The sequence below is a fragment of the Musa acuminata genome, chromosome BXJ3-8 (genome assembly GCF_036884655.1).
Source record: "Musa acuminata AAA Group cultivar baxijiao chromosome BXJ3-8, Cavendish_Baxijiao_AAA, whole genome shotgun sequence".
NCBI classification, from domain to species: domain Eukaryota; kingdom Viridiplantae; phylum Streptophyta; class Magnoliopsida; order Zingiberales; family Musaceae; genus Musa; species Musa acuminata.
In genome coordinates this window covers 6,558,118-6,580,958 of record NC_088356.1, presented here as the reverse complement: position 1 = coordinate 6,580,958, position 22,841 = coordinate 6,558,118, and the positions used below count along the sequence as shown (strand labels likewise).

Below are 22,841 nucleotides of genomic sequence, written 5' to 3'. Positions count from 1 at the left end.
GATCTTTGCAGAATTTGCTAAGCGGGTTGGAGCCGAGCTTTCGTGATTGAGATCGATCCTTTGGTTTCTTGATCCTTGATACAAAGATCTTTGTTGTGATCAGATCACAACCTTGAAGTTAGACAACACCCAGCTGGAATCATTCAGGTACCTCACGTGAGTGAGCATCCTATACGAATTTCTTAATTCTTTTCAACACAAATAAAATATTTCCTAATATTTTTCTACATGTTATATTTTTTACATACCATATATTATATTTTTATAAGATTTTATTAAGCATATAATTTTTACAAAGTATGCTGAAACATTTAAGCATATGCAAATCTCTAAATTTCTGCTGTGTTAACATAAAATTATAAACACGTCACAAATATAGCAACATAACGAGTTCATGTAAACAATATTCACCATTCACATTTTTCCTAATGAATGCAATATGATACCCGAATGGTAGAACACTAAAGTCAACTGAGTGATTCAACAACGCATGGTCCATCCTAGGTTCATAATTTTGTGCGCAGGGACGATGCCGCGTAAATCCAGTGAAGATCCTGGAACTAGGAACCAAGAAAGAAACACGATAAACTGGAAACAGCCAAATTTACCAAGACAAGCACACCTGCCTACTACAGCAACTTTCACTCTCTCGTGCAGAACCCAAAGAAGCAATCATATGTCTAAAGAAAGACATCCTTTTCAAGCAACTTCAGAACTTCATGTTGATCGTTCAACTTGGCGACATCAATTGGCGTCTTCTTGTCCAAATTCTGCAGAGTGCTGTACCCAGGAAGCATAGGGGTGAAACAAAAATGATCGTGAAAGGAGTCGAGCTTTTAATTGCTAGACTTACACAGCTGCACCATGCTCCAAAAGAAGTCCCACGCACTCCTTGCGCCCATAACCAGCAGCATAGTGAAGTGGAGTGTTCTTATTCTTGTCCAGTGCATCAACCGCAGCTCCTGCTTCAAGAAGGATCTGAGCACATTTCACCTGAGAAACAATAAACAAACACACAAGATAACTTGGATCTGATGTAAATTGGCTGGATATCAGCCAAGATTAGAAGGACCAGTCATTAATTGATTAAGATCAGTGACATCAATCTGAACCGGTGGTTCGATTAGTAATCCATTAACGTTGGCCACAAGTTAATCATGATAAACAGCATCAATGGAATCAGTCCAAGATTGACCTGTTTCGCACATATTATGATTTCACAAGTATCTTGACAATCCTACAGAAAATCCAGGTTGCAACAGCAGTGAATCACGATATTGGTAGAAGCTGGTCAAATTGGTAAGATCCAGTAGACCATGTTCACTCTACTAAACCTGATTTACTGCTTATGCTATTGTTCCAGCATATAGAAGAGAAAAATTAGATTAGGTCTCTTTAAAAGCCTATCCCATCGCCCTAACTTTCATAAGAAGTGGTAGCTAATTAATATGTTATGCCAAGGTTATATGTTTAACAGGGTTGTTTGTCATGCTCATCCGAGCAACTTGACTTTTTGTGGATATCACAAACTTCAAATGTGAAAAAGTCGAGGAGCTCAACATGATGGCATTGTTTTAAGCGCTCCAAACATTATCCTGCTCTTTGAAACAACAATTCAACTTTAAAGGTTATGAATAGCATCAATGATCCACTCTGGTTTAAACAAAATCAAAGTACAAAACCCTGAACAGCAGGACGCTTTGCAAGACAAGAGAATATGAAACATTTAGTGTAGGAACAATTGAACGACAGGATAATTAGTTTTCTAAATAATAAATCAACAAATATGTCAATCATACCTCACCATAGCCACATGCAAAATGCAAAGGTCTTCTTCCTTCAGAGTCCTCTTCATCCTTATCTGCCCCAGAATCTAAAGCCTTCTTCAAACCCTACATGGTTAGCAGAATTAAATATTTAAATTCACAAAAATGATAGAACCAATATAAGTACATCATAAGTTCAAAATTGAATATAAAAAATGCCAAAAATAAATAAATCAGAATTTGCTTTAGATTTAAGCAAAAACAAGATAGCTATCCTATTCAATCCCCCAACTCCTGTAATGCAAGTCTTCAAAAAGCTGCAACAATAATTACAATAAGGACTATATGCCTAATACGAATAAATTCAGAGAACTTAGTGCACACTGCAATAATGACACAAGCAAAAGTAACGTGTATTTCCATCTATACCACACGTGTGAAAAAATACAATAAACATAAACAATGTATATAAGTACATATGCATAAACAATTATGCAGAGAGAGATGAACTACAATCATTTTAGGAGTACCAGAAATCCTGAAACAGATCTTTTCTCATTTCATATCATGACTGTTATACACCATCCTGATCACACATCATGTGCAGTGTACCTAAAATCCAGAATCAGAATCATTTACATATGATCAAACCTAGGCCTAGGCTTATCAACTCAAAGTCGGAAAAGGTAACCAAAATTCTAATCACAATTCTGAAACATTAAAACATTATGTAATAGTAGAACAACCTTAGCATGTGCTATTAATAGGATATCCTACATGTTTCTCACAGCACTAACCTACACAATATACATCCTCACAACCAAGACAGTTTAGGCCAAAGCTTAATCAATTTCAAATCTTCATACAACAATTAATTCAGTTGAGGTCCTCTTTGTAACAAGTTCTTCATTGACGTCCATTCGGTATAAACTTGTGCATGTTGGTTATTTTTACAATCATAACGAAGTACCATTTATATGTATTGCTACATTATGATCCATTCTCCAACCAATCATTACTCAGTGCTGGCAGATCTCATTAATAGCAAAGAGTGAAGAACTAAGGTTGGAACTAATACACTTTAGATCCAAAACAATTCTTCTTTGATAGCTCATTCTTAACTTATGAGTCTTGTAGGTTTTTTGTTTCTCAGAGTCTTAATCAAAACCAGTGAAAGGCAAACAACAAAAACCACAAGAATATGTTCTTCAAAAGAAATATGATATCGCACCTCAACATCACCAATACTAGCTGTATGATGAACAACAGATTCTTCCTCATCATCCTCTGTTTCTTCAGGTCCTAACTGCTCGGTAGAGGTAGCACCATCACCTGAAGGTGCAATTCCCATAGCCGAACCAATCTTTTGTAGAACTTCGGGATCATTCCAGTACCTAAAAAAAAAGGAATTAATAAAAGAAACATGGAAATAAAAATCTTTTGTAGTATTTTAACATCCAATACTTCATCATCGTAGATGGACCTCCGCTTTCTATCTCTTCAAGAATTGCCTTCAGAGATGGATCTTCCTTCATGTGAGCCATTCGTTCCTCCATTTGCTCTTTTTGAGCAGGATTTGACAAATTCTCAAGCACTGAAGACATAACAGGATCCTGCCAATAAATACAAATGACCTTAATCACTCAAAACAATTTCAATGTTTTCACATAAAGAACTTCTACTAAAAGTCGCACCACCTGCATGATTGCATTTCCAAGGTGTTCAGCCATTTTCGTGAATTGAGGATTTTGCATGACTTGCTGAATGGTTGACATATACTGCTGAGGATCCAACGAAGGTACATCTTCTTGCCCTGCACTATGGACACTCTTTTGAAGCTGTTCAGCGATTTGGCTGAACACAGGGTCCTGCGCAATCTGCTCAGCCATTTCTTTTATAGTAGGGTCCTGCATTTATAATTAAATTATAGAGATACAACCCAAAAAATGACCATATTATGCTTCTAAAAGATCATCCAAACATAGACAACAAATTGGCAGGCACTGAAATATAACCAATTTTCTCATAATGACATTAGTCAAATAATTATATTCCTCCACAAGTCCACATAATGTCAGAGAATGCATATTGTCTTTAGAAACTGGTCCAATCAATCATCATTCACAAACAACCAATACCTTGCCAAAACTACATCATGACAGAATAGTCACAAAGCCTACAGGCTATGTGAACTCAAAATCTTTCACACGCTTGTGTTTGCAATTTTAAATCTTAATAGTGCTAGAAAATATGCCAAGGCTAACAGGGAATACCCAACAAACCAACAATATAACACTTTTCCTCTTATCAGGTCAGGCAGATCCTCATGTATTTGGTAACAAATAAGAATAAAATGAAAGAAAACATAAGCAGTGGATTTCCCGCCATTAAGCAAAAAAAATGAAAAGTCAACAATGCACTCATGCATAACGACCATCTTATAGTATTTTCCTTTTAAGATAAGAGGTGTCCGGGTGATCACACAAAACTCATGACTCCGCACTCCACCATAACCGCCTAATTTTTACTCTATGAATAATATCTTCTTTAAATCCCTCCATTCTATGGAATAATCGATATAAAATATTTAAAACTTCTGATTGAAATTTCTTATTTATTCAACTTAACTATGTCCTTCATTTGACTCTTAATTATAGTAAAAATAATATCTAGCATATTCAATCTTAGTCATACTTAGTTGAAAACTTTTAGGTTTCAATATTTATCTCAATAACTTAATTGTATAAATAATATGATTTGAACTCTCATCAATTAAGATAATATCTTCAGCAAATAAATACATCATAAGTAAATTTGTCCATCGCTAATGCAAAAGGTTAAGATCTAAAATTATTTTTTATGTAATTATTTAATAATAGGAAACTCATTAGACACACTTTCTATAATTCTGATATTATCTTGCATATCTTTCTAAAACATCAAAATAATTAGTTAAAACATCTTATTTTTCTGAGACTACCATAGTAAATCTTTAGACTTTATCATATGCTTTCTCCTTTCTTCTTTTCTCTATATTTCTTATGTTAGTTGTCTTAACAAATAAATTAACTTCTTTGTTGGTCTTCCGGTCACGAAATCAAATTGAATTTTTGAAATATTTATTTCACATCCTATTGTTTCTTCAAACACTCTTTCCCGAAGTTTCATAGTGTGACTCTCATAGTTCCTCTATAACTAGAACAAATTTGGTCATCTTCCCTATTCTTACAAAATTGGTACTAAAGAGATCTTCCTCTATTCAAAAAAATAAATGAATAAATGCTTCTCAAGTAACACTCACATGGTAACAAGCCCCACAAAATCAATTTCTGAAAAACAAACGTACAAATCCATGTCTACCCGAATTTTGTAATAATGTAGATGGTACTTAATTAATAGTCTACTTTACAATTTCATATAGTGGTCCTGTAAAAGATTAAAATGAATGGTTAAAAAAGAGCTTTGTAATTATTACAAAATGATGCTGGCTACACGATGTGTTTCTAGACCAAACAGATATTTTGCACCCCACCTCTCAGAAACAAAGATAAAAATTATTTTTTATTAATCTTTTATTACATGCAATGGATTAAAGCAAAATAGTACAACAGTAACAACAAAACCGTAAGTCTCATCTATTTGAGGTCAACCTACATGGATTTTTTGTCGTCATTGAGATATATAAAAAGTCATATGTTTTGTTAAGTTTAAAATATTTAAATCTTTGTTTATAATTTTTATTAAAATCTTTTTAGTTCTTCTTTTGTCTCTCCTTTTACTACTATTATTAATTATTTCACTTCTTTTAACTATCGTATATATAGATCTCCTAAGCACATATCCATACCATCTTAAATTATTCTCACGTCATTTTAACCAACTTAACTATATTCTTTTGTTTATTCCCAGGAATAATTTATTTCTCATATGGTGTAATCACTTTAAAGTAAAATAGTTTGCAACACAAATAAAAGTGACACATAACAGAGAGAAAAAATCAAAAGCATACTGTAATGTGTGCCTTATTTTACTGGTCCATCATGATGTTTCCAAGCACTATGATATAGCATAAGAACAGTTACTATATGTCAGGCAACTAATGATGCAACCAGAATCAGTGTAACCTTCTTCATTTGTGGGAACAATAAAATTACAAATTGTACCTAAATTAACAAAAACAACAAGCTCCAAGTGACCTTTCAGTAGCTGCTACTTGATGTATGGGTGTAATTTAAGTTTTGAGATCTCATTGCAACAACGATAAAAGAAGATAATTACATTCAGCAGGTTCTGCATAGAAGAAAAATCAAAAGGATTTGTCGGAAACCCAGTTGCTGGAGTTGAAGTCGTCCTACGGCGTCCTGCTTGCTGTTGGGTAGACGATGCTTCAGCTGCGGAAGTCTTGTTCTCATCTGAACCAGTCTTGCCCTCTGAAAGCAAGGCATTTTTCACACATTTACAATCAAACATGTAAAGTTTAAATTACAAATATGTGTGATGATGGGGCATATGTAGTTGAGTCCACCAGGAAACTGGTTTGCATGACGAAAATTTCTAAATGGGGAATATTATCCTGTGACTTGCATGATAATCTTCTAACAACCTGTGTACAAGCCACCGACAGCACCAAGATGGAACAAGACTGAAGCAATTAGTAGTGCTACTTAGGGAGCCAACAAAAGAGGACGCACTAGTTGTAGTGATGGTGGCATACCAAAGGAAGATTTTGGCATTGAGTCGCCTCTCATGCACATTTAATTAAAATTCTAATGTTGGTCCGTCCCCGAATGTCAAACAAACCTCTCAATAATCTACTTCGCGTCCTACTAGAAACTGTGCTCCACAAAAGTTGAACGAAGCATGCCGATTCAACAAAAGAATCAGTTTCAACATGTAACTTGGATCTGCACAGCGAAATTTTCAAGAGAATCAAACACCTCGAGCACGTATTCCAGCCCAAACTCCTTTTCCTAGAGCGTAGATTACCAAAATTGCATCGAGGGTCCCTTCCCACTACACACACGTGTCGACGAATCCGAATTCCCCCACGGTCCAACCAAATAGAACCAAGCGAAAATCCAGAACTCCCCAACACAGAGCAAGAATCGACGAGATATAATTCAAGAAAGAGAAAGGGAGGGCTGAAACCTTGGTTTCCGGAAGCCATGACGAGCGGAACAGGCCCTGGAGGGGGAATTGGGATGCGAATCGTCGATGAGGGACTCGCCTTCGCCTTCTGCCCTGGCCGGTGGGAGGGTTAACAAGAAAGGAAACCCTCGGCTAGGGGTCGAATACATTCCCAGGGCTGGGTTGGAAGCTAAGACGGTGAGGTTTTCCTGTCTTGTCAGATCAGGGAACACGGTTCTCTACCAACCGAAGTAAAGAAGCAGGCTCAATCGCCAGCTTCCAAATGGGCCGCGCGTGTTGCGTGAGGGAACTCAGTGTTCCCTGACCCATCACAGACAGACGGATGTCCCGTGCCGCTAACTGACAGCCACGGGAGGTGGTTTTCTCATTTCCTTTTCTTTAATTATTAATATTATTATTATTATTATTATTATTGTTTGGATGACGGATAAGATATGGTAAGGAATTGCTGGACGAGGATGGCCGTCGATTTTACCAGCGATGCTATCATGATCTAAATTTCATGTTCTTTTATTTTTTTTCTATTTGTATATAACTTAAATATAAATATTCCTTTGCACATCTATAATAATTTCAATAAAAATATGCCTCACAAAGTAACATCGTCTTGTATCCTCGAAATCAATATGTATAATAATTAAATATTCATTTAATTATAAATGCTTTAATCAACGAATTCCAGCCTGTAAAGGATAATAATACAGAGAAATATAGTTATATGGTAGTATTTTCTATAGTTTCTTTACGGCATCTTCACAAGTATATGACTCGACTCAATCACCCGTTGATTTGTTGAACGTGGACTTTAAGATTGTCATGGTGCAGGTTCATCTTGATCATCGTGTCCTCGAGTTCTTTCCCCGTGGCATTAAATATGAACAGCATTTAGATCATTTTTGCTAATTTTATGATGTTAATTTTTAAGATGACTTATGTTATAGTTGCACTCTTTGTTGTTTGTGGGAATAATATTTCATAGAATTATGATATTTTTGACTCATAAGAGTGAACAAAGATGTATAATGATAAGGAATTGATCTAAATCCGTTATCTTTGCTTGATCGATACAAAGTAATATCTTTAATATTTAAATATTAATTTATAATCTGCTAAGGTATATCTAGTTCTATTATCTATGTTACCTGATATAACTACAATATAGATTATCTAAATTAGTGGATATGGATACGATACAACATGGCAAGCTTGCTTAGCAAAGAGAGAGCGAAAGATCATTAGGAAAAAATATTTTCGTACCCATCTGATATGGATATAATAATGTAAGGAAGATTAATGATACCTTATCGTTATGTGACTAATACATGTGATTATCATGACATCATTGGTTAGAATGTTATGATCATACTCACGATTAGATCATGCTCTTCAAATTCAATAATAAACGATGATAAGTAATTATTTAGAATATTAAAAATAATGAATATAATAGTTTTAAACTTCACTATGAAAAAGTTCACAATGTATATTCTTTGGGCGAGACTCTCTTAATATATTTTTCTATCACAAAGTTAGCATATAATCGAATCTATCGAATCAAAGGTTAATTCAAAAATCAAAGTAACTTCGTCAGGAATACCTTCGATATAGTTTTGTAGGGTTTAACATAGTTCAACAAGGTTTAGTTTCAAAATCTCTTTGTCGGATGCCACCTCGTTTAGAGATAGATGCAAAATAGGACCTCGATTAATTTTGAATTAGCATTCAAATTAAGCAATCAAAATCTACTTTTAATACTCCCAAATAGGTAATAAACAACAAATCTCATCGATTCCAAGCAAATATACATACCATTGTGGATAATAATGGTTGCAATTTTATACAAGAATTGTTCATTTTTCGTGAGTAGCTGAGCTAAGAAGGAAAAATCAAACAGATAAAAGTCTTTCTTTTCTTTATAGAAGTACTAAGTTAAGCTTTCGAACAACAAATTTGTTTGGGTCATTTCAATCTATTCGTATAAGAACGAACTTAAACTTTCGTACAATAAAATTATTCAGATTAATTCAATGATCATTTCTCATATTATGTAGGATGATATATGAGAGGTTTCGAGAAAACCTACAAATACCATAAACACTGAAAGGAGCCATAGTAGAAATCTTCTCATCATCTAATCTATCGATCGATTAACTTCGTGATCATAATTTTCATTTAATAAGTTTTAAGTTATTTATTGTTTCGTTAAACAATGATGTGATCTTAGTCTTATGACTGCACTTATATGTTTAATGGATATTACCTAAAAAAAATTAGACCTATCATATTTTATTTTGGTCTCTACCTAAAAAATAATCTTTTTAGAGGATGATTGTGCAAAATTAGGCCTTTTATTTATAAGAATATTTGGTCTTATTATATGGTTTTTATAACGATAAGACAAAGGAAAAGATCGGATGTTATTCCCAATATCCACTATAAACTTTCAATTTCTTCTCATTCAAATTGTCTTATAAAGTAAAATTATTATTTGTCAAAAATAAATATCAATCTCACCACATATATCAATTCAATTTTAAAATTTTAGATTATGAGTCAAATCTATTATACATAATCTGATTATCTTATTTTTAACTATACGGGACTTCATTCAATTCATCATTCAATACACATAAGAATTTTCTACATCTTTTCCAATTTATATTTAAGTTCATTGTTTTACTGATAGAAAATAAATCATTAGTAAATCATTATTCGACACCTAATTGCTATGTAGAGGACATATAATTATCACGTCGAAAATGACGTGAAAGGGAAAGGCCCATGTCGCCGGTCACATACCTACCTCAATGGACATCAATCCAAAGAAGACTATTCGGATTTATCTTTCTCCTATCGTCCATGTGGACAAAACGTTAAAGGAGGATGTTGGGGGCAGTTACAAGCTATCCTCTCAGTAGATCAGGTATAAAAGTCAACTTCTTACGCTATATCGAGGGGCTTTCTTCTTGAAAAAATCTCATATCTATTTCAAAACCACTTCAGAATCATTTTGGAGCCACATCGAATATTTCTGTGCCTTCATGTTCGAACCACGTCGGATAGACTCGTACATTGATGACAAAATCACTTAATACTTTTCATCCTAAGAGTTGTAATGGAATCTATCTTCGTTGGGTTGGGTTGGGTTGATGCCTGAGTAAGTATCAAAAGCTAAGATAATAAAGCTACATATATATACACAAGAAGAAAAAGGATAGATGAGAGATGAGAGAGAGAAGCGGACAAGGAGATACAAACTCACTTGTTCGGGTGGAAGAATGGGAGCAGGTAGAAGGCACAGGTCAAAAGTAAAGCACCGTGCGTGGTTATATTTCCAAGCACTTTGGTCGCCGCTAATGCTACTTACTATTGTCGCATGCACAAGCAAGTTTGTTCTTAATACATCATAACATAGAATCACATGCCACCATATGCATAAGCATGTGGATTTAGTTTATACCGTAGTGGTGAAAAGCATCGAGTTCACCGAGCAACAAATAGGATGTGTCAAAGTCAAAAAGTCTCTCTATTTCTTTGGCATACTTGCCTTCAATCTATATTATTTATGGGGCATCGATGCAATGCAATGGTGGTGTTGAAAATGGTAGTGAGATGATAAACAACAACAGTAATGCACATTAATGATAATATTATTGACAATGGTAATGGTGGTGGTGATGTCAATAGGCTTCACTAAGTACCAAAACAAAATTTGACCATTTGGTTCTATAGTTTTCTAAAATATATATTTTTTTAAAAAATATATTTGATAAATATATTTTTTTAAAATATATTTGATAAATATATTTTTAAAATATATTTAAAAAAATATATTTTTAAAATCGCCTAAGGTTTCAGTTTCAAATTTGATAAGATAAGAATCGTCGATTGTTGAACTATTAATAGTATGTCTCTATAATAATAGAATCGAATCGTTTCAATGTTACGGGTATTTTCTTTAGACTCAACGTCCATACATGAGTCTTCGATAAGTATGGTTTATGATGTATCAATATATAACTTAATTTAGAGTAGATCCAATAAGAGAATCTAAGAAAATATTAGATTCCCAATAGGTCCTCCTCTGATATTTAAATTACAAAATAGTCGGAGTAAGAAAAAGGAGATCCAGAAAAATAAGTGCAAAGTTGTGGAAATAGATCACTTTAACTATGAAGGAGACTCTTATACGATGTTAGGCCAATGAATTGATGGGTAGATGAAATCCTTTGTATCCCAATTATTAGAGAGAATATTCTCTATCTTATATGATCTTTTCGTTTCGGCATAGTGGGTGACGTGATGAATGAATTGACCGAGCTGCGGTAGATTTTACTATGCGTGACTTGGAGAACGAAGGTTAGATTTACTTTCCATATTAATAGTTGGGTTTGCATTCAAGTGTTTTTAATATTGAATCCACCCATAAGTCACTCTAACATTTTATCATAGTTTATCTTATTGATCCATATTGATATACCAATCAAATATTAATACGATATATACAAAATCATACTGAATTATATCAAACATATTAACACATAATATATTAGGGTATATCGATGTACCACTCGTATCAATTCTTTATTGGATCAATACATACCGGTCATACTAAATGATATTATGAATCTTACGTTCTATTTTACTTAAAAAAAATATTTAATTTTAAGCTTTATTCCATGCACTAATCTTTTTCTTATCATAAAGAAAAATAAGGTTTCATGTAGTTTATTTTTCTTCATTATAGATAGACACAGAGGTGGCGACCATCTTCCAATGATTGTAATTTTTTAAATTCTTATTGTCTTTTCTACACAAATAATTGACACACGAATGACTCGTATTTATTCTACGCGATATTAGTCTTTGTTGGTTCAATATTCCCCATAGCGATAACTATCGTCATTGCTTATGAATAACCCCAAAACTAATAAGTATAACCCTAGAGTGCAAAGATGACAAAGTCTATGTATTTCAAAATTGGAATACAACCACAAATTAACTAGTCATTTTTATTAGAATTAGTAAATATTTTTACTTTTAGACGAAGGGTTGACCTTCTCATCTTGATATTTTGGTTTGTTTCGACGCAAACGATTATATGCGCTTTCATTTTACTCAAACGATTAAAAAAAATTCTTATCAATGTAGAATAGAGAAATATATCGTGAAAGAGATTGATTTCATCCGGTAACTTAATGTATATTTATATTCTCAATCTTATATTTAAATTATGTAATCAAATCAATCATTGATTTATCCTTAAATTATAAATTAATTATAAATAAAAATATATATATAGACGTTTATTCTATATTTACCTCTACGATGATCTTCTATCAATCAAAACCCCGGGCGGGCTGATTCAGTGCTAAATGGCATCAAGAAATCGATCGACTACATCGTATTATTTTGTTTGATTGGGTAACGATTCATAGAATCAACCGAAAGAAACACAGTTCTTATCATGTCACGTTGGATGGGCTAAAAGACAATGGACTTTTTGCTCACCATCATCTCATGCCAGCTGAAAGGCTGCTCCTCCCTGCAGTGGTTTCCTCAGCCGCCCCCACGTTGGCCGCTGATGCCGGCGATGCAGTAGGAGCCAAAAAGACCCGCGATTTGAGAAAGCCACCAAACTCAAAAGGAGCGTTGGGAGCAATCAACATTCCATTCTCAACTCAATTCCTTCTATCAAAATAAAGAAACACTATCTATCTGTGTGTGTGTGAGAGAGATGAATGCTTCTCAGAACATGACTTAGACACAGAATCCTTAGCAGAGTCTCAACTAAAATCTTATATTAAACTATCAAAATTTTTATCAACCAATTAATATTCGAATGAGTCATCTATCGATACATCTCACTAACAACATAAAACCTTAAAAAGAATGTGTTGGAGGGAGGAACATAGACGAAGTTTTATTTAAAAAATAATTAGATCAGACTATTCGAGCGGATCGAAAAATTAAGATCCAAATTTTATTAGATTAAATATTTAATCTAATAAAAAAAAGGTTTTATCCGAAGCTATCGATGATTTTTCGAGCGAGGCTTAGTAACATGACATGACAAGTATCTTTCAGGCCAAATATTGTGGTGGAGGAATACATCACCGAGCCATCTCTTTGTTGACGAATGGGTCGTATATGCTGTACGTACTGCAGGTTGAGTTGACTTGACACGATCAACTATTCCACAGTGGTAGACATGTCGTTATCGAACATAAAAAGATGGGTTTACAACATCCACCGGACACATCATCGTTCAATCATTGCAGGTGTCTTTGTTAACTCTGTACCCCCCAAAACAAATTGAGCATATGGCACGCACCGATCCGATTTGGTTTGGCTTCTCGGTCAATAAGTGTCTGAATCCGTCAACTTCGTCCATTTTCTACTAAACCATAGAAATATAATATATTTCAAATTATTTTTCTTTTCTCTCTCTCTCCCCCCTCATTTTAATTCTATCCTTATCGACGTCTGATATGAGCGGTAAACTCTAGTAATCTCGAGTGTATCTGAGATGCCTTCAAAGTGATTTCAAGATGGTACCTGCATCAATACAGGTGGCGTCGGAGAAAGTTTTCTAACTCGATCCCTTCGATATTAAAATTAGTTTGAAGTTTTTTTTAGTATGAGTTTTTTTCAAAAAGAGAATCCTATGGTATAACGTCGAGAGAGTTAGCTTTTATACATGATCAATCGAGGAAATCGTTTATAATTATCTCAACGTTTTCCTTTGATGTTTTATCCTTATGGGCAATAGAAGGGAGGTAAGTATGAACAATCTCTCTTGAACTATATTGTTCACGAAAGTAGACAGGCGAAGGGTGACTTAGACTTTTTCTTTTCATGTTAGTCTCCACGTGATGACTAGGTGTCGGATAGTGATTAATCGTCAAAATATTTTATATTAGTATTATAATTCTATTATGGGAGAAAAAAAATAAAAGAACTCCCATCAATTTATTCCTCAACTTTCATGCAACTTAAGATGATGGCTTAGTTTAGCAATCATAATCAATTCATAGGAGTCCAATTTGACAACATAACATTCTGATATTGACATCGATATCTACTAATTCTCCATTTGATAGCACACACTTAATTAAATAGCTCACCTTATGCCTCTAAGAACTATTGGTAAATTTATTAAATTTATAATATAATAATACTTAGACACTCTATATGAATAGTAATTATCGTTGAAAATATTATATATGTGTGAGATAAAAAGATATGAACTAATATGATAGTTCATATTACTAAGGATTAAAAAAAAATCAAATTACATATATTGAGTCTTAATCATAACTTAGAAGCTTAACTATTTGGGTTGAATTGACGTCTGAATGTTAATATTAATCAATTTTATTTATATTTATTAATATTCGATTATTAACATGGTATTAGAGCTAGATGGATAAAATTTGATTTGAAAATATTAAAATTTAATAAAAATTAAGCAAGTCGAGATAGAATTCATCAAGATAAGCCCAATAAATTAAAGAGTTATATGTATATATATTAATCAAAAAATATTCGGATGCGTAATTAAGAGAGACGGATTTAGAGGATAGTCTTACATGATTGATGATTGAGAGACATGTTATATATATCATCATAGTATTATATAATATTGATAGTTTAACTTGATTTTATTAGATGAATGTTAAAGGGAGTAACATATGTAGAACTTTAAATATTTAGAAGATTATAATAAAATGCATGCATATTATTTGAATCTTCATTCGGAAACTTTCAAATGACGGATATGTAATATACCCCATAGTGCCTTTGACCTTAACACCTATTGCATGCCTAAGTTGCCAGAAATGACTGGTTACGAGGACACAATGAACACAGTGTCAACGCCAACCAAAAAGAAAGAGATCGCAAAGGCGAACCTCTTCTTCAGTAGCAAAAAGAGAAGGGAAGGCGAGTCCAACGACGCGGCCGTCTGAGCTCTCCACCCTCTCAACCCATCCCGCCCTTTCTCCGTCCACGCCCCGTCCGCCAGTAACTACACACCCCAAGTCAAAAGCAAAAGGCTTCTTCCATCCAAGTAAACCACCAAACAAATCCACCTCCCCAAGTAAACCAGGCATCAGACTGCGGGTCCATTATCCTCGAACCTCTCACCGTTGCACAATAGATATATTAGCGTGTTCTGAGGAAGAGGGAAGCAGGAAGCAGAGAGAGAGAGAGAGAGAGAGAGAGCAGGGAATCGAATCCAAGCGCCCATGTCCAAATTCCCCCGCCGTTATCTCCTTGTAGCAACCCGGCCTTAAACGGACCCCAGAGCGATGCGCCTCCTCCATCTCAGGCTAATACTCTCTCCCTCTCTGACTGTGTCTGTGTTATTATAATCATTGAGGTGGCTATTGTTGTTGTTGGTATCCTCCTGCGCTTGCTACTGCTGCTCTTGCGATCGCTGCTGCCTCTTCTCCCGCGAGACCTGCGCCCCCCCCCCCCCCCCCTCCACTGGCATGCGGAGTGCTGCTTCCCCTTGGTTTTTCTGATGGCCTGCACCTCCTTCCTCCTTCTCCTCCTCGTCACTCCCCCCAGCTCAGGCCTCCTCTGCTGCATCCTCCCTTATTCATAGTACTTCTCACTCTGCCCTTCCTCCTCCCCTACTATTCTTCTGTTGTTGCCACCCCAGCAGTTCTATCATCGTCGGCTGCAGCAGCAGGGACGAGATAAGATGGCGAGGAAGCGGCTGGTGTCCGAGCTCGACCTTCAGCCTGATTCTTCTTACAACCCTGCTCGCCTGCCTCGCCGCGCTGCAACTGGCGCCTCCTCCACTTCCTCCGGGAATCCGACGTGCTCAGGGGACTTTTCTGGCCAACCCTCCGTCCTGTTGAATCCGCCTTCGACGCTGTCCGTCGATGCCGCCCAACACAGCCCTGCTGCTTCCCTTTTGTTGCCTGCTACTACTACTGCTACTCATAGTGCTCCTCTCTTTACATCTTTGCCTGCTCCTGCTCTTCCTTCGCTGACCGTTTGTGGGTTCTCTGGCTTACCACTTTTCCCGCCCGAGACCCATCGGATTGCCTTGCCTGCTTCGAGAGCGGAGGGCCTTCAGCTTGTTGCTTCCTCTGTCGCCGGTGGTGGGGCCTCCGATGACGCCGCAGCAGGCACGGATTGGGTGGACGGGATTATACGTGATATAGTTTGTAGCTCCGCTGCCGGCGGGGAGGTTTCCATCCCTCAGATAGTAAACAGCGTCCGCGAGATCGTGCACCCTTGCAACCCTGGCTTGGCGGCCCTCCTCGAGTTCCGCCTCCGGTCGCTCGTCTCCGACCCTTCACCGACCCAGTGTCTGCCCTCCCTCTCCGGGAGCCTAGCGCCAGATCCCTCCGACAAGCGGCGAAGGGATGCTAGAATGGCCCCGCCGCTGCCGGAGACAGTGCCACCGGCCAACACGGCGTCATATTTGTCGTCCGCAGCAGCAGTTGCTGGCGTCGGATGGGAAGAGCCAGCGAGTCGCCTCCAGGGTGCACAACAGAAGCCGCAGCCACCACCGCAATCTCGACCTCCACGGAGCTCCAACTCCGCCTCCTCTGACGAGGCCACGGCTGCTGCTGCGGCCGAATCCGCGGCAGCAGCCGCAGCCGCGAAGGAGAAGAGGGAAGAGCTGCAGCAGAGGCAGCAGGAGGCGGAGGGACTACACTTGCTGACGCTCCTGCTCCAGTGTGCGGAGGCGGTGGCCGCGGACAATCTGGACGAGGCCAGCCTTCTGCTGCTGGAGATCTCGGAGCTGTCGACCCCCTTCGGCACGTCGGCGCAGCGCGTGGCGGCCTACTTCTCTGAAGCCATGTCGGCCCGGTTGGTGAGCTCGTGCCTGGGCCTCTACTCGCCGCTCCGGACGGTGCCCCACCGCCATCGTCTTGCCTCCGCCTTCCAGGTCTTCAACGGCATTAGCCCCTTCGTCAAGTTCTCCCACTTTACGGCCAACCAGGTCATCCAGGAGGCGTTCGAGCTGGAGGACCGCGTGCACATCATCGACTTCGACATCATGCAGGGACTCCAGTGGCCGGGCCTCTTCCACATCCTGGCCTCTCGCCCTAACGGCCCGCCGCATGTGCGCCTTACCGGCGTCGGCTCCTCCATGGAAGCACTCGAGGCCACCGGCAAGCGCCTCTCCGACTTCGCCGACACGCTAGGCCTCCCCTTTGATTTCGTACCCGTCGTCGAGAAGGTCGGGAATCTGAACCCCGAGCGCCTCGGCGTCTCTCGCCAAGAGGCCCTCGCCGTGCACTGGCTCCGCCATTCACTGTACGACGTCACCGGCTCCGACACCAACACTCTCTGGCTTCTCCAGCGGTACAACAGCCTCCCCCTTCTTTACTTAAAGTTTAGGTTATTTTCTTGCTGCTTCAAACCTTTTGTTCTTTAACGCAAATGGTTGCTGCTTCGCGTACAAACAGAGCGACTCTTCTTCAACCCTCCGTGGCTTTTCATCGTCGACATCATCACCATCACTCTCTTTTACTCCATGAAAAGATTACAAGGAGACGATCTAATCATTACTACCTTATATGGCTAGACTTCGTTTTCCTCTTCTGTGTTAACCTCTGATCTTGCTCCAAGTTTCCACATTTGCGATATTCTGATCTCCTATTATCACACTTTTCTGAAAGTAATCTTCAGAAGCTCGATAAAGGTGATAAGAGTCTATACAACGAGTTCTTTGTTTAATCATTCTTATAGCCTTACGTCGTCTTGAAACGTTTAGTTTATGCCATTTGGAAGTGTGCACAAAAGAGAGAGATCGCTTCGAAGGACTCGCTTGAACTTTTTGAGTAGCTCATTATTTCTACCCCGAAGACTTCTTTTTCTCCCCTCCATCGTCTTCCAGAGTTCCAGTAATCATTGTTGTTTCTTTTAAGGCAATAATGGTGATGACGGTCTCTGTATTGGCAACATTGATTGTTCGCATGGGCGTGCAGGTTGGCCCCCAAGGTTGTGACGATGGTAGAGCAGGACCTCAGCCAAGCAGGTTCTTTCTTGGCCCGGTTCGTGGAAGCCATCCACTACTACTCCGCCCTCTTCGACTCCCTCGGCGCCAGCTACGGCGAGGACAGCCATGAGCGGCACATCGTCGAGCAGCAGCTCCTCTCCCGCGAGATACGCAACGTGCTCGCCGTGGGTGGCCCGGCGCGCACCGGCCAGGTCAAGTTCAGCAACTGGCGGGAGAAGCTGAGCCAGTCCGGCTTCCGAGGCGTCTCGCTTGCCGGCAACGCGGCAGCCCAGGCCACCCTCCTCCTCGGCATGTTCCCGTCCGACGGCTACACTTTGGTCGAAGAGAATGGCACCCTCAAGCTGGGGTGGAAGGACCTTTGCTTGCTTACAGCTTCAGCTTGGAGGCCAATGATTCAGCATCCTTCAGCCACCTCCACCACCACTCATCTCGTCGACAATAGGTACGAGGACATCCATAGCTCATTGTTAGGAAACGATTTGTAGGGTGGTGGTATCATTGGTTACTTGCCCTTCTGGGTTTCATAGTCTCGAGTGATTGAAATCTTTTCTTTCTCTCTCACCTCCTCCCTGGTGTAGGTGACACTGATGTTTTTGTCAGACGAAGCCGATGGGAGAGGGTAGACTGCATGTCTTAGAACTGTCATTGCTGTCAGTGCCTTGAACGAGGTGAGGCGCGAGCTGGTAATTTCCAACGAGAGGTCCTTTTCGCTCTTACACAGTATATCAGCCCCTCTTAGATTCAGAGATAGAGAGAGAGAGAGAGAGAGAGAGAGAGAGGAGGCGGTACAAGAAGAGATGGAAGATACTGGTAAGGCGGGGTCTGGGCGTGATATATGTGGCAGACAGCTCTTGTCTTCATGCAGTGCGGAGGCTGTGGCTTGTGGTGTGTGCAGAGAAATCACTATTCATGGGATTCTTGTGATATTTAATACTCGGAGGAAGCCATGTCTGAAATGATTGGGTTTCAATAGTTGTTGTGACGATCTTTATGATATGATAGGGATGATAATGTTGCAAGAAAGATTCAAGAATTCTTCTACACTATGAAAGAAAAAAAGAAACCCGATAAAAAATATATATTAATATTTCTCAAATATCATCACGTCTTTCAATTTCCCTTTTCGCAAATCTCAACCTCGATTATTACAAATTTACGTGATCATGCACTAACCTAATTTTATTTAGTCAACGGAAGACTGACAGATGAGGTACCAAATGGTCCCACCTGACGTGGAGGGTGTACGTGGCTGCTGCTTGATGTGTCATGTCAAAGATTTTAAGGAAATTTCTAACAGCAACACGCGGAGGTGGAGATAAAGGGTCGGTCGAGGCAGCCTCTTCTCACGTCCTTCGTGATGGCAAGTGCTTTTTGATTGTGACAAGCCTGATGCGGTCAATCATATAGTCCATGCAATTTATTAGGTACAACCCGAAGTATCGAGAAAGCAAGAAAACACAAACCAAGTATATGGAAGCAGCAACTTCTCCCTTCGAGAGAGAGAGAGAGAGTTTCCTGTCAGTCACGATTAAGACTAATTACATATTTTTATTTTTTTAATTATTTTTTATATTTAATTTTTTTAATTTTTTAATTTTAAAAATTTTATATAAATATTTTTATAATCATAAAGGTAAAACATCTAGATATATTTATCCTAATGATATTGATTTTATTTTTTAAAAAATATAAAAATAAATAATTTTAATATTTCAATTAGTGATAATGGATGACACCAATAGTAATGAACGACGGTGTTGTTAGGGACTATGAATAATTATTGTAGATGATATGAAGGTAAAATTATTCAGCTACCTAAGACTTCTCGTAATATCTTCGTCCATCACCACTGACATTATCAGTTATCATCATCTAAAATTTTAAATTTATTATTATTATTATTTTCATATTTTTGTTATTAAAATCGATGATGTTAGGATAATTTATTGTCATAAGTATATAGATATCAATAATTTTTTTTAAATATATGGATCGAAATACTAAAAGTAAATAGCCACTGGAATAACATGTCGATAGACCTTCGATGCTTTTGTTTGCGGAAACAAGCTCCGCCACTCTTGGTGCGATCATGGGTGCAATTCGAAGGCCTCGACGTCGGTTTTGTAGACTGCGGCAAGATGCGGCGGCGCTCGACCCACGACTTCCCTTCCACCACCCTCGCTGCCATCGGAGCCTGCAAGCATGAAACCAGGAGGAGCAGCACCACCACCAGCTGCCCGGACGCCATGCCCATCTCAATCAACACCAACAACGAAAGGATGGTGGTGATATAGTTATATATCTGTGGGTGCGTGCTTTACATGGCTGTGAAGTCAGATCGACATGTTTATTTGGGTTATCAGAGTCGAAATGCGCTTTGGTAGTGAAGCAAAGTCTTTCCCACCATTACGGTTGACAATACGTTTGCATGTGTGACGTTATCAGCTGAGAGGGCCGTAAATGGTGGCGAGACAATTGGCGAATTCCTCTGCTTAATGGGGGGAATATTAACAGCCTGAGAGTTGACTGAGCCAACGCGACTTGGCATTGGTCAACTTTGACCCATCATATCAGCGAGTCGATTCACATTCCATCAACCAATAGACACTTGACACCATACGTGAGTGCTCGATACTAACTGGAGTTTGGGCTTATCAATGGATCACTACCTTAATTTCTCTGCAAGAAGATTATTCTTTTTTGGTTTGTACCAAAAATTTCTTATGTGCTCTTTGGATTTCATATTATCATCGTAAACCTCCGCACTTCATCCTTATTGATTAATGGATGTGTTCAAATACCTTGTGATTTTTTATTATATTTTTTTACGTAAAGTATTGATGCTCTCTATTTTTAGTTGCTTAATATTGTTACAATTACATTTGATTTTATACTTTATGATTCCTTATACAAAATATCGAATACCTCTCTATTTTATAGCGATGGATCACTTCCTATTTACATTTGATTATAAGGGTGTCAGAAACCTCTTCGTAAGGCATTTGACAAGTTCTGAGGCCAAAAAAATAAAAAAATCAATTATTATCTTTAGTTCCTCTTAATTTAAATTTTTAAATGATAATTGTCTTATTGATTTGTAGTGAAATTGATTGAGAAATGCATATCCAAATTGATTATGCAAATGCTGAATTTTTGTACTGTGCAATTAAATTATAAAAGAAATTTTACTCATAGAACACAAACTTATATCTAAAAGATTTCATCGGGTTGAATCGGTTTCATGTGTGAGATTTTCCAAACCATTACACCAAGTCTCAATACAGTGATCTTAACTACACAAAACCCTGTTTTAATTTCGAGTAATAAATTCTACCTCACTTGTTAAGCATTGATTATATATTTACGAGCTTGATTTTATATAAAATCATGCAACACACGATATTTTTACATATTGTGCACACACACACCACATATATTCATATACATCACTTGTTAAACATTGATTATGTATTTACGAGCTTGATTTTATATAAAATCATGCAAAACGCGATATTTTTACATATTGCACACACACACCACATATATTCATATACATCACTTGTTAAACATTGATTATGTATTTACGAGCTTGATTTTATATAAAATTATGCAACACGCGATATTTTCACATATATTCATACACATGCATGCGCCCACGCGCGCGCGCGCACGCGCACACACACACACACACACACACACACATATATATATATATATATATATATATATATATATATATATATATATATATATTATATAATAAATTCTCAAAATTAGATGCCTATTGAAATTTTTTTTGATAAGAATTAGAATCAATTGAATTCATTCTGCTAGCTAATTTTATCCAACTTTATTTAAATTGATACTAAGGAAAAGAAGAGGTGGAGGAGGAGATGAACATGAAAAGTCAAGATATAGAAAAATATTTAATGTTCAAAATATGATCGGAAAAAGAACCGAGGAAGAAATCATAAATACAGGAAAATAAATCATTTTCTTACATGCCTCCGGATATGTGTATTTCTAAATCATTTTTCCTTTGTTCATTTTTATGTTTCATTAGCACAATTATTAGAGATGCATTAGTCGAAAGAGGAATTGTCATTAGTTGATAAGTTCTAAAAATTTTTAGTTTGATGTGCATAACAATAATCTAGAAAGTTTATAATAGTTATGTTTGATGAATTATTTTACTTTCATTATCAATTTCTCTCTCTCTCTCTCTCTCTCTCTCTCTCTCTTGTTTGTTTGTTTGATGAACATGTTTTTGTGCATGTTCGATCTTGTCGATTATATTGTGCATAACCAATCCCAGCCTTGATGTTGACATTTGAAATATATTGATTCTTAATTTACAAGATAGATGCATTTGGCATATGACATATTAACATGCATTCCATTCCATGACATATTAACACTCTGCTAAAGCTTTATATTAAAATTATTATTTTATATTTTGGTTGTCTAATATATGGAGGGTTTGAATATAATCTATGCTCAAACATCCAAGTCGATAATAGTCCATATGATGTATGAAAATATAAGATTATGTTCTCAAATGGACTAAAGGATGCATTTGAAAGTCCTTTTTATATTAAACTTAATAATGTTCGAACTGAAGGATTATACGAAAGTATCGATCATCATTCAACGATAAATGTCTGTATCGAACTGTTGGGCGTCATAATAACACCACACGTTTGAACTTTGTGTATGGAAACACTATACGACTTAGGAGACATCTCGAATTCTCATCGAGCCCGGAAAAGAGAAAACACAGTAACAAGTCATATTAATCTCCTCAGCTCAATGCAAACTATCATTCCATAGGACGAATAGCCTCCTTATGAGCTGCTTTGAGAACAACACCTTAGACCGAGGAAGTTTGCTTGACACCTTAATTGACACTTATTTAGTACTGGAGAGGAATGATGAAC

At 37.4% G+C, this 22,841-nt stretch overlaps 2 protein-coding genes across 3 annotated transcripts; one reads left to right on the top strand and one right to left on the bottom strand.

Moving 5' to 3' along the window:
• Positions 1–374: 374 nt before the first annotated feature.
• Positions 375–7,060, bottom strand: LOC135646269 (ankyrin repeat domain-containing protein 2A-like). Its single transcript, XM_065165628.1, has 8 exons — positions 6,915–7,060; positions 6,045–6,196; positions 3,464–3,673; positions 3,231–3,379; positions 2,998–3,160; positions 1,800–1,892; positions 854–993; positions 375–780 (listed from the first exon to the last, which is right to left on the bottom strand). The coding sequence occupies exons 1-8, from the start codon at positions 6,931–6,933 to the stop codon at positions 681–683; spliced, it is 1,026 nt and encodes a 341-aa protein (XP_065021700.1). The 5' UTR covers positions 6,934–7,060; the 3' UTR covers positions 375–680.
• Positions 7,061–14,956: 7,896 nt separating this feature from the next.
• On the top strand, positions 14,957–18,937 carry LOC103993432 (protein SCARECROW 2-like). 2 transcript variants are annotated; one of them, XM_009413504.3, is made up of 3 exons: positions 14,958–17,246; positions 17,873–18,346; positions 18,483–18,937. In XM_009413504.3, exons 1-3 carry the CDS (start codon positions 15,625–15,627, stop codon positions 18,484–18,486), a joined length of 2,100 nt encoding a protein of 699 aa, XP_009411779.2. In that variant the 5' UTR covers positions 14,958–15,624; the 3' UTR covers positions 18,487–18,937. The 2 variants fall into 2 exon arrangements, with proteins under 2 accessions (XP_009411777.2, XP_009411779.2); XM_009413502.3 differs by having other exon boundaries at positions 14,957–17,246; positions 17,873–18,937.
• The last annotated feature ends 3,904 nt before the right edge of the window (positions 18,938–22,841 follow it).